Source organism: Eptesicus fuscus, chromosome 9 (genome assembly GCF_027574615.1).
Source record: "Eptesicus fuscus isolate TK198812 chromosome 9, DD_ASM_mEF_20220401, whole genome shotgun sequence".
Taxonomy (NCBI): domain Eukaryota; kingdom Metazoa; phylum Chordata; class Mammalia; order Chiroptera; family Vespertilionidae; genus Eptesicus; species Eptesicus fuscus.
In genome coordinates this window covers 32,981,472-32,993,271 of record NC_072481.1, presented here as the reverse complement: position 1 = coordinate 32,993,271, position 11,800 = coordinate 32,981,472, and the positions used below count along the sequence as shown (strand labels likewise).

The 11,800-nt window shown below is 48.0% G+C and overlaps 1 protein-coding gene across 1 annotated transcript; it reads left to right on the top strand.

Annotated features, from left to right (window-relative positions):
- The first annotated feature begins 4,011 nt into the window (after positions 1–4,011).
- GPX7 (glutathione peroxidase 7) lies at positions 4,012–11,556 on the top strand. Its single transcript, XM_008139304.3, has 3 exons — positions 4,012–4,188; positions 9,394–9,655; positions 10,963–11,556. Exons 1-3 carry the CDS (start codon positions 4,054–4,056, stop codon positions 11,124–11,126), a joined length of 561 nt encoding a protein of 186 aa, XP_008137526.1. The 5' UTR covers positions 4,012–4,053; the 3' UTR covers positions 11,127–11,556.
- Positions 11,557–11,800: the final 244 nt, after the last annotated feature.

Genomic DNA, 11,800 nt, shown 5'->3' with positions numbered 1-11,800 from the left:
TCTATCTCTCTCTCCCTCTCCCTGCCTCTCTGAAATCAATAAAAATACATTTTTAAAAAAGAAGAAGAAATGTCATTCTGCTTAAAACTCTTCAATGGCTTCCCATCTCACTCATAGTACAAGCAAATGTCTTTACAATGGCTTATAAGACCCCACATTATCTGTTCCCCATCCCATAACCTCTCTGATGCCATCTCTTGCTACTCCTCCCCTCATTCACGCCACTTCATCTGCCCCAACCGCTTTGCTGTCCTCCAAACACATCATGCATGCTCCTGCCTCAGGGCCTTTGTGCTTGCTGTTTCCGCTACCTGGAATGTTGCTCTTCTTCCAGTTTTCCCCACTGTTTGCTCTCTTTCTTCCGGTCTTTGCTCAAATGACACTTTTTCAGTGAGACTTCCTGATCATTTGAACTAAAGTTGCAATCCCTCCCCACCTCATCACCACATTCTCTAGCCCTCTCCCCTACTTACCACCTACTGTACTCTATGTTTCATACAATAAATATCAGTTATTATCCTCCCCCCGCCCAACTAGAAGGTAAATTCAAGAATTTTTGTCTGTCTTATTAACAACATATTCCTAGACCTTAAAATAATGTCTTGCACTAGTACATAGCAGGTGCTCAACAATTTGTTGAATCAACAAAACATTAATGAGTATTCTAAATGCCCATAAAAAGCGTCCTTGAGCTTATTATGAGAAAGAGAATTATGGGGGATCCAGAAGTGAGTCCTCTGCCCTTCCAGGTGCTCATCTGAGAACTGTGTGCATTCGTCTGTGCCTGTGGGACCCTCACTTGCGTAGATGGACCACCTGGGAATAGCTGTGCTCTTTCAGAAACACCAAAAATTCATAGAGGACTAGAAATAAAATGACAAAATAGACACCGTGGGCTAAAATCAACAGCATCTCAGACCAGACGCCGGCACAGACAAGTAATAAAAGTAGAACAGATGATTCAGATATAAACCTGCCTGCCCCCAAGGAGCTCACAGTCTGGTGGCCATGGTAACAGACAACTAGACTCACATTATTATCAGCTCACTAACAGGAAAATGTACTCGGTACAAAGGCAACAGAGAGGAGGGAGTGATTAAGTGCAGTAGCAGAGGGGGGTGATATCTGAGCTGAGTTCTGAAACATGAATAAGGGAAGGAGAGAAGGGCCCAGAAGAAAGATTTACAAATGAGAAATATTTCACTATTTTTTCCTGCCTAGTAGAAATGCCTACCTATCTGGAGTTTAACAGGAAATAGCTCAGCCAAGCTTGCAAAACTCCCAAGTTGTGCGGAGCAGAATTTGAGAAGCCCAGGGTATTGGGACATGTAGGGAAAGGCTGAGTGCAAGGGACAGAGCAGGAAGGGAGACCAACAGCTTCACAGGGCAAAGCAGAGAAGACAGGACCATTTGATACCATAGGACCCACCAAAGGCTCAAGGCTCCAACGGAGAAGGGAGGAGAAGGGGTAGAAAGGGCAGGAACATTTCACTTCTGCCTTGGCCGTTGTCTGGAGCAGGCTTTTTCCTGTTTTCCATCTCCCCTGATAATGTTGTATGCTCCTGAGGAGAGGGACCTCCTTGATAGTGCAGAAAGTTCCCATGTTCTGACTCTAAAGGCCTGGGTTTGAGTCTTATTAGCTGTATGACCTTATGCCAAGTTTTAAAAGCCTTGGTCTCCACAGCCTAGAGCAGTGATGGCGAACCTATGACACGTGTGTCAGTGCCATTTCTTTTTTTTTTTTTTTTTCTAAGCCTTGCCGAAGCAAGGCCGCCAAAAATTTTAGCTGCCTCCCAAAAAAAATTGGGAGAGAGAGAGAATGTCAGTGCCATTTCTGATGACACGCGGCCGCTGAGGCGGCCACATGCCGAGGATAAAACATTTGCTGCTCCTGAGGATGAAACATTTGCGAAATAATGTTTTTCCCTCAAAGTGACACACTACCCGAGTTATGCTCAGTTTTTTTGGCGAAGTTTGACACACCAAGCTCAAAAGGTTGCCCATCACTGGGCCTAGAGAGTAAAATCCAAGTTCTTTGACTTGGCACTCAAGACCTGTCTCCATCTGGCCCCTGATGTTGCAACTTCATCTCTCCCATACCCCCTCTCACCCCAACCAACCAAGCACTTCTCTTGAGCTCTGTGCTTTCACAGACATCGCTCCCTCAGGCTCACATCTTTGCCCCACTCTCCCCATTCCCAAACTGGAGAATCCCCATTCCTCTTTTAAGACATAACTCTGATCACCTCCAGGAGGCTTTTCCTGGCTGCTAGGTTAGCAACACCTCTGGGCCTCAGCGCCCCAGATCTTCCTCTACCCCAGCATCTGGAGCACATCTGCTCTTGCCCCTTCCTATCTACTCTCTACAGAACAGTCAGAGGGGTCTTTCTATAACACAGGACTCACTGCTCTTCCCCCCTTTAAAAAAGAAAAGAAAAAGAATCTTCATTTCTTACCTTAAGGACCATAACCTCTACTATGGCCTACCCGGTTCTTTGTGACCTCACCCCTGCCTGCTCTACACCTCTCCTCCCACCCTTCGCTCTCTCTGCTCCAGCCGAATCCAACCTTCTTTGTTTCAAAATGCACCCACCACGTTTCTCTCTCCTCAGGACCTCTGCACTTTTAACCTGGCTAATTTCTACTCATTCTTTAGAGCTCAGCTCAAACGTCCCTTCTTCTGCGAAGCTCTCCTCGAGCCCTGCCCCACCCCCACACCCAAGGCTAGTTCAGGTGGTACTTACCACAACAGTAATTTCAGAGCTATTTATGAATCATTTAATACCTGCGACCCCCTGGGCAGCAACCACACTGTCTTGTTCACCGCTGCACAAGAGGCACCTACAGCAGGACCTGGTGTAGAACAGATGCTCAAGAAGCGTTTGTTACAGGACAGTAGGAGTGCTTAGCCCTTACTGCATCCCACAAAATCCCGGTTCCCTGGCTCCTCTCATGGTAGCCCGTGAGCTCCTGGAGAACGAGCAGTACAAGCACCCAGCTCCATACCTGGCATTTAGTGGGGCTCAGTGGGGGTTTTCCGAGTGTGGGAGTCACTGTGATATGCTGCCCAGATACCCAATCGGTGAAGGGCTAGGACACCAGTGCTGTCAGTAGAAAGCCTGTACCTGTCAGTCCCTTCAGGGACAGGGCCGCTTTGGCTCCCGTCACACCTCTTCCCAGATGGCCCCCTACCCAATGACTGATGAAGGCAGGGATATAAAAGCCGGGCCAGGTTAGTTTATCTGCGGACCACTCTGACGGGCCATTCTAGCGAGAGTCCCTGTGGAGTCAGCCAAAACTGACCGTAGGCCTTCATGCAGCTCTGGACTTCTGCCCACTCCTCTTCCAGCCTCTCCCTTCCATGGGTGTTGATCCCCAGGGCGTTTCCTCATAAACATCCTGCCCTGTAATGCCATCGCTGAATCTGCTTTCCAGGAACCCAACCTGCAGCAGGCCCTCCATCTTCGCTTCCTCCTTGCCATTCCTTTCAGGAACCATTCATTCATTCATTCATTCATTCATTCATCACTTAATGCTTCTAGGCACCACTCAGCTGACAAAGTGTTTCACATCCATTTTTCTATATCTCCCATCTATCCTGCCTACCTGCTACAAGAAGGGAGGCTAGCCCCACTGGACAGATGGAGAAACTGAGGCCCAGAAAGGTGGCGGCCTGACCAGCCTAAGGGCCAATACGCTAATTAGAAGCTAAGGCTCAGATTCAGGTTTTCGCTCCCTTTCCCCACCGAGTCTCTGCATCCTCAGCGAACTGAATTCTGGTCTCAATGTTCAGAACCCTGGAATCACGGCTTTGGGGTCCAGGGAGGCGCGCGGGGTCTAGTGCTCCCGTAGTAAGGAGCGGAAACAGACCCAGGTCCCGTCCCCCCACCGCTCCAGGAGGAGAACAAGAAGGGGGCGCGTCCTGCCTGGCGAGCCGGGTGGCAACGGAGCCGCCTCCTCCCGCCCCCACGCCGGGTCTCTCCCCCCCCTCCCCCCCCCGCCCCGCTCCCCCCAGGCTTTGCCCTCGCCTCGCGGCCACCTCGGGATCGAGTCATGGTGGCTGCACTGGGGGCGGCGTGGCTGCTCCTGGCGGCCGTGGCCTGTTCGCAGCGGGAACAGGACTTCTATGACTTCAAGGCTGTCAACATCCGGGGCAAGTTGGTGTCGCTGGAGAAGTACCGGGGTTCGGTGAGTGCGCGCCCCGGGGGCCTCGGCGCCCGCCCGCGCCGCTCCGGCGGGGCCTGATGGGGGCGCCCGGCCGCCCTGCGTCCTGCGGGGTGTGGCTCCGAGGGGCCTGGGGCTGCCCCGCGTCCCTGCCCCGGCTCCCAGCCCCCACCCTGCTATTCGGCGAGGGCGGGCGCGGGGCGCCCCCAGATCCCGCTCAGGGTCTGTTCTGCTACTACGTGGCAAGGCCCTGGCGCACAGTGAAACCCGAAACTCTCGGAGCAGGCTCTGGTTTCCCTGACGGCGACTTCGGACCTCTCCCCGAGGCTGGATGCCCCCTCCCCACCCCTCCAGCTCAGCCTTTGTCACGCAAGGGTGGAAAAGGGAACCGTAGCATCCATCCCACGGCCTTTGTCTCTGCCCTCCCCAGTTCCTACGTCTGCAACCGGGAGAGCTGATTTTGAGTGCAAGGAGGACAGTGTGGAAATGAATGTGCAGGGCGGAGGGAGTGCGCGCGCATACCTTAGGCAGATCATCTCCGGGGAGGACACGAAGGCCAGAGAGGGAGATATAGTTGTGCAGGTCACACAGCACTGGGAAAGCACACAGAGCCTGGAGGGAGAACGATTCATCCACCCTCGGTCTTCTCTTGGCAAACTCCTAAGATGGCAGCTCAGGGTGAAATGTAAGAATCGTCCAAGCTAACCGCTACCTCCTTACCATGAGGGCATCTCAGCTCTGAGCGGACTTCGGAGAGCAAGTGTGTACTGTAGGGTGAGTCTGAAACAAGAGTGAGTTTTAGCAAGTTCAAGAAGAGCATTCCAAGCAGAGAACTGTCCTTGTCAAGGCTCCAAAGCAAACAGCAGGAAGCGTGGAGGAGTGGTGGCGACTTGAAGCAGTTGTGCTTAAAGCAGTACAAAGCACGAGGCTGAGGGTGGTGGAAGATGGGGCTGAAGAGGATGGGGAGGCACCAAGGGGGGCCTGAACACTACACTCAGAGGCCTAGATGGCGCACTGTGTGGAATGAAGAGCCCTCCACTTCTCAAGCGAGGCTGTGGTGCGGGAAGGCTGGGGAGTTGGTCTCTAATGGACAGGTGGGCCATTGTCCAGATTTGGATGGACTATACCAAAATGGTTGCCAGCATTCTTCTCCAGGAAGCAAGGCCATCTTTAGTGAAGAAAGTACTCTCTCCAAGCCTTTAAAGCCTAGGGCCAGCAATCCCAATGTGTTGTTTCAAATGAGATGACAGTGTGGAAGCACTTGGTAGAGAGCTCTGTACCTGTGGTTGGTGGGCCCCAGCAGGAGCTTCATCCAGAACTCAGAGCAAAGAGCCAATAATAAGAGCAGGGCCCGTTTCCATTCAGGCCTCTCCTTCCCTCTAGGGCACCAGGACACAGAGCCCCAAGGTTAGCACTTGACCAGCTCTGCTCCTCATTAATTCATTATTTCTTATTGAGCACCTGCTGTAAACTAAGTTCTAGGCTAGCCCTGGGGAGACAGTGGTGAATAAAACAGACAAGTTTCCACATTAATAGAGTTTATATGAGGTAAAGTGGAGAGAGAAGATAAAAAGGGAACAGAAAAATGGTAATGCCTAGTAGTAATAAGTGCTATGACAAGAATAGAACAAAGTCTATTTGTCTTTAGAAATAATAAGGCATCCAGGATGTGAGGAACAGAAATCCTGGAGAAAAATCTATTTGTCTTTAGAAATAATAAGGCATCCAGGATGTGAGGAACAGAAATCCTGGAGAGAAAAAAAATGACTCAGAGAAGTAATGTCAGGATTCTGAGTGTTTTAATATTCTATCTAGGTCATTGGTAAATGTATGGGAGCGAGAGGCCAAGAAATCAATCAGAAAGAAATTGGAAGGAAAAAAGTCACACAGCTATTAAGTGATAGAATTAGAATTTGAACCCAGACAGTCCAGCTCTAGAGCCCGTGCCCTTAAACACCAGATACAGAGGAAACCAGCAACAGTCAGTCCAGGAAAGCTGTGAATGATGCTGAGTTAACCCCAAGCTAGGTCTGCCACTTGGGCAATATTGTCATTTATTCAGTTGCAAATAGTTTTTAGCTCATTATGTATATTTCATCACAATTTTTTAATTGGAAAAAAAATTACTGGCTCCCACTACATGCTTGGAACTGGGTCCAGCCCTGGAGAGATAGCCATGAGCAAGACTATGCCCTCAGGCTAAGTGGGAAGACAGTCATTTAGACCAGCATTGAGTATGAATGAATGGGTAACCATTTGGGAATGTGCTTGCCTGTAGTGTGAAGTTATGTACTTGTAGGCCTTAGTAGTGTGTGTGTGTGTGTGTGTGTGTGTGTGTGTGTGAATGGTTTGTTTGTTTGCTTGTGTATTTGAATGTGTCTATCTGTTTGTGCCACTTTAAGGATAAGCATTTTGGTTTCAGGCATGGAACTAGAAGCAGGATTTCCTTCCTTCCAAAAGAGTGGATAGACACACATTATGCAGATTTAAAATAAGCACTTTAAAAAAAATTCTTTATTGATTTAAGTATTACACATGTCTCCTTTTTCCCCCATTGGCCTCTCCCCGGCCACTCCCCACGCCCCCCAGTCCCCCAGCCCCCCAGCACATGCCCTTACCCACCTAGTGTCTGTGTCCATTGGTTATGCTTATATGCATGCATATAAGTCCTTTGGTTGATCTCTACCCATCCTCCTCCCCTGCCTTCCCTCTGAGGTTTGATGGTCTGTTCGATGCTTCTCTGTCTCTGGATCTGTTTTTGTTCATCAGTTTATGTTGTTCATTATATTCCACAAATGAGTGAGATCATGTGATTTTTATCTTTCTCTGATTGGCTTATTTCGCTTAGCATAATGCTCTCCAGATCCATCCATGCTGTTGTAAATGGTAGGAGTTCCTTCTTTTCTTACAGCAGCACAGTATTCTATTGTGTAGATGTACCACAGGTTTTTAATCCACTCATCTGCTGATGGGGACTTAGGCTGTTTCCAAATCTTAGCTATTGTAAATTGTGCTGCTATGAACATAGGGGTGCATATATCCTTTCTGATTGGTGTTTCTTGGGATATATTCCTAGAAGTGGGATTATTGGGTCAAATGCAAGTTCTATTTTTAATTTTTTGAGGAAACTCCATATTGTCTTCCACAGTGGCTGCACCAGTCTGCATTCCCACCAGCAGTGCATGAAGGTTCCTTTTTCTCTGCATCCTCGCCAGCACTTGTCATTTGTTGATTTGTTGATGATAGCCATTCTGACTGGTGTGAGATGGTATCTCATTGTTGTTTTGATTTGCATCTCTCGGATGATTAGTGACTTTGAGCATATTTTCATATGTCTCTTGGCCTTCTGTATGTCCTCTTTCAAAAAGTGTCTATTTAGGTCCTTTGCCCATTTTTTGATTGGATTGTTTATCTTCCATTTGTTGTATGAGTTCACTGTAAATGTTGGAGATTAAACCCTTATCGGAGATAACATTGGCAAATATGTTCTCCCATGCAGTGGGCTTTCTAGTTGTTTTGTTGATGGTTTCTTTTGCTGTGCAGAAGCTTTTTTACAATAAGCACTTTTCCCTGCCCAGGGAATCCAGCAGAGAAGAAAGAGGAAGAGCCCTGACTAGGGAAGGAAGTTAAGGATCCCAGTTTCTCACTACCACAGGCAGAATATGACAAATGCTGATGCAAATGGGGGAGGTTCTAAGAGCCTGTGGCCCCAGGGAGCGGGTTATTCCTCATCTGATGGAGGCAGGGTGAAGGAGTTACAGCTCAGTGATTCTCAACTGAGGTAATTTTGCTGCCTAGGGGACATTTAGCAAAGTGTGGAGACATTTTTAATTGTCAAGACTAGGCTTCTAGCTCGGTTGGCATGATTCAGTGCTTGAGCCTCAACCTAGGAACCAGGAGGTCACGGTTTGATTCCCGGTCAGGGCACATGCCCAGGTTACGAGCTCCATCGCCAGTGGGGGTGTGCAGGAGGCAGCCAATCAGTGATTCTCTCTCATCATTGATGTTTCTATCTCTCTTTCCCTCTCCCTTCCTCTCTGAAAAAAAAAAAAAAAAAGACTAGACATCTAGTGGGTAAAGACCAGGGATACTGCTAAACATCCTATAATGAACAGAATAGCACCTTCACAACAAAGAATGTCCAGTCCGAAATGTCTAACCTGAGCAGTTTATGCCTCTGTATGTCCAATGCCCCAGGCTGCCCCTGGGAGACGTCCCTCTTTATGGAGCCAGCTGGTATAACTCTGGCTCTTCTAAAAAGGTGGCCAGAGAGATAGGGCTGGGCAGCCCAGACACAAGGTAAGACTTAAGATCGTTCAATACTATATAACTAAAAGCTAAGAACATAGCATTGGTGCCAGAATTCTAGTTGCAGTATTATAATCAGGTTCCATCAGCCAGCTTTAGATTCATCACATAAGGGTGCTAAATAAATGTATAAACAAATTTAATAAATAAATTTATATAAATAAGTTAATTTATTGTAAAGCGACAATATATTTAAAGGTGAGTCTAGTGATAGAAGAACATGGTATTTGTTTACGGAGGGAAAGGGACAAAAAGAGATTGTCCTGGGGACCTTGGTGTCCTTTTATCAAGAAAACCCACTTGCATTGGTGATTGTGTGAACATTTACTTATTCATTCAGCAGGCACTTCCTGAGACTTTTTCCATACGTCAGGCCCTGGAGTGAAGTGGACACAGCTCCTGCTCTCAGTGGATTCACATTCTAAAAGGGAGATGACACATACTAGTGTACAGGCAACGACAGTGATGAGTGCTAGCTGACTGAGCCAGAACCTGAACCCAGGTCTACATTTCTACTCTCCCACATCACCTCTGGATGTGAGCTCCTCAGTGTGTATGTCTCTCTGATAGTGCTGTGTGTTTGTGGGCATGTGTGAAGTGTGCTAATGTATCTTTGTATCATGGGGTATATGCATACACATTTGTGAATACTGTGTGCTTATTCTCATGAATGTTCATGTATGTGTATGCACCCATATCTGTAAGCTCTGCGTGTTTGATTTCATTTGTGCCTCTGTGCATGTGCTTGTGTATATGTGAGAACACTGCACTCACATTTACATGTGTACATTGTGTTCTTGTATGTATGAGAGAAAGAATTAATTGTAGGGGAGGAGTCACACAGGTGGGCATGTCAGGAATGTACAAGTGCATGCCTCTTCATTGGGTTGTGCATGTCTGTGTTTTGTCTTTGCCACACAGGTGTCCCTGGTGGTGAACGTGGCCAGCGAGTGTGGCTTCACAGAGGAGCACTACCGGGCCCTGCAGCAGCTACAGCGGGACCTGGGGCCCCACCACTTCAATGTGCTTGCCTTCCCCTGCAACCAGTTTGGCCAACAGGAGCCCGACAGCAACAAGGAGATCGAGAGTTTTGCCCGCCGCACCTACAGTGTCTCTTTCCCCATGTTTAGCAAGGTCGCAGTGACTGGCACTGGTGCCCATCCTGCCTTCAAGTACCTGACCCGTGAGTCCTGATCCTTCCCCTCGCCTTCCCTCAGTGGGCTGAGGCCATGGCTTCCTGGGCAGCAGAAGCCACTGGCTGACTGGGTGACCTGGGGCCCTTTCCAGACCCCCTCAAATGGGTTGATGGTCTGTTCCAGCACTAATCTTTGAGGATGAGCTGAGGGGTATTCCTGCCTAAGAATATCTTCACCCTGCTACCTTTCACACACCCCCCTCCCCCCTGCCCAGCCACTCTTGCAGATATCTCTGGGATCCTGTTTTCATATGCAGGGCCCTCAGATTTTAGCCAATGTGAATTAGTTGGACTGATGCTGGAGGAAGTGAGGAGCAGACAGGGAAGAGATGCTGCATGCCTGGAGAAGGCTGACAGGCATTTCCTGTCCTGAGTCAGAGTCAAAGTCTATTGGCCACGGGAGAGAAACCTGAGCTGAAATACCAGATCTCAATATTTAGAAATAGATCCCTTCTCCAGCCCCAGAAGCCTCAAAGTTGCAGAATGGGGTCATGGGTCATGCTGGTCATTATGGTCCTGTTTCCTCCCTGGGGCCCCTCTCCTGGACTCCATTTTTGCCTTCTCCCACTCCCTGCTTCCGGTTGCCTTCATATCCCTCCCCAGCCCCCACCCACCCTTTCACCTGGAGAAGTCAATGAGAAACAACAGGGTAGCACACAAAAGGCCCCTTACTGAGACTGATTGGAATTTTGCTCTGTAGGTCAATCCTAATATTTACTTTCCCCCCCCTGTGTGTTTTTATTAGTTCCTTCCCAGTTTACCACAGTTATAGATCAAACCTGGCCCTGCTCTGGGAGCACCTGGGGAGCTCTTAAAAATGCATTAGCCTGAAACCTAATGAAGCAGAGCCCAAGAATCTGTTTATTTTATGCACCCCTCACCACCACCACCATGATTCAGATGCAGCCAGTCCATGAACATTTGGAAACCATTTAGATTTCATTAGAGGATAGGGTGTAGACTGTTCAGTAGTTTGAGGTCATTAATAAAAGAAGAACGAATACTGCTTTATCAAACACTTCACAGAATCCTAGAGCAGTAGTTCTCCACTTTGGTACCACATTAGCATCTCCTGGAGAGCTTTTGAAAGATACTGATGCCCGACTCTTACCCCTAGAGATTCTGATTTAGATGGTTTAAGGAGGTGGACTTGGGCATCAGGATTTTTAAAACTCTACAGTTAATTCTAATGAACAGAACCACTGCTTCAAGGGAAGAACGGACAATGAAAGTGGAATTCCAGGGGAGGGTACACAGGGAAGCACACTTTGCTCTCCTTCTTCCTTTCGTTCTAGAAACTTCTGGAAAGGAGCCCACTTGGAACTTCTGGAAGTACCTAGTGGCCCCAGATGGAAAGGTGGTAGGGGCTTGGGACCCAACCGTGTCGGTGGAGGAGATCAGACCCCATATCACAGCACTTGTGAGGAAGCTCATCCTGAAGAAGCGAGAAGACTTATAACCACGTTCCCTCCTCTCCCACTGACCCTCCCTCCCACCCCCCTCACCTTTCATGGATAACCAAAGCAAATGCAAATGGTGCTTCAAAGGAAGAGACTATGACTCTTCTCCATCACACCTACCCCATCACTCCTATGGGGGGAGAATTCTAGTATTTTGATCATTGGAATCTTAGATCAACCCATAGGAACTCCTGGCCAATGACATCTCTTGACCAATGAATCACCAGCCAGTAAGAACTTCTAGTCCATGAAAACATGTGGCAAATAGAAGTATATCGAGCAATAATCTCCTGTCTGTTAAGAACTCGATAAAACGGGCCGATTCCTACCTCACAGGGCTGTTGTGAGGATTAATGAATGAGCTATGAATGTGCCTAGAGCAGTGACAGCTCAAGGGGAGGCATTTAATAAATGTTTTTTGCATATAAACCAAAATATAACTTGTGATTAATGAAAACTTGCACCCAACATGAATTTCCAGCCAATGAGAATCCACGCCAAACATTTATTTGTTGTCGTTGTTTTCCTCTGTATTATTATTATTTTTAAAAATATATATATATTTTATTGATTTTTTTTTACAGAGAGGAAGGGAGAGGGATAGAGAGTTAGAAACATCGATGAGAGAGAAACATTGATCAGCTGCCTCCTGCACGCCCTCTACTGGGGATGT

Excerpts from the sequence above, each read along its gene's own strand:
- GPX7 (XM_008139304.3), top strand. The coding sequence starts at position 4,054 with ATGGTGGCTGCACTGGGGGCGGCGTGGCTGCTCCTGGCGGCCGTGGCC. Across the intron at positions 4,189-9,393 it reads TGGAGAAGTACCGGGGTTCG|GTGTCCCTGGTGGTGAACGT; the intron begins GTGAGTGCGCGC and ends TTTGCCACACAG. Across the intron at positions 9,656-10,962 it reads TGCCTTCAAGTACCTGACCC|AAACTTCTGGAAAGGAGCCC; the intron begins GTGAGTCCTGAT and ends CTTTCGTTCTAG.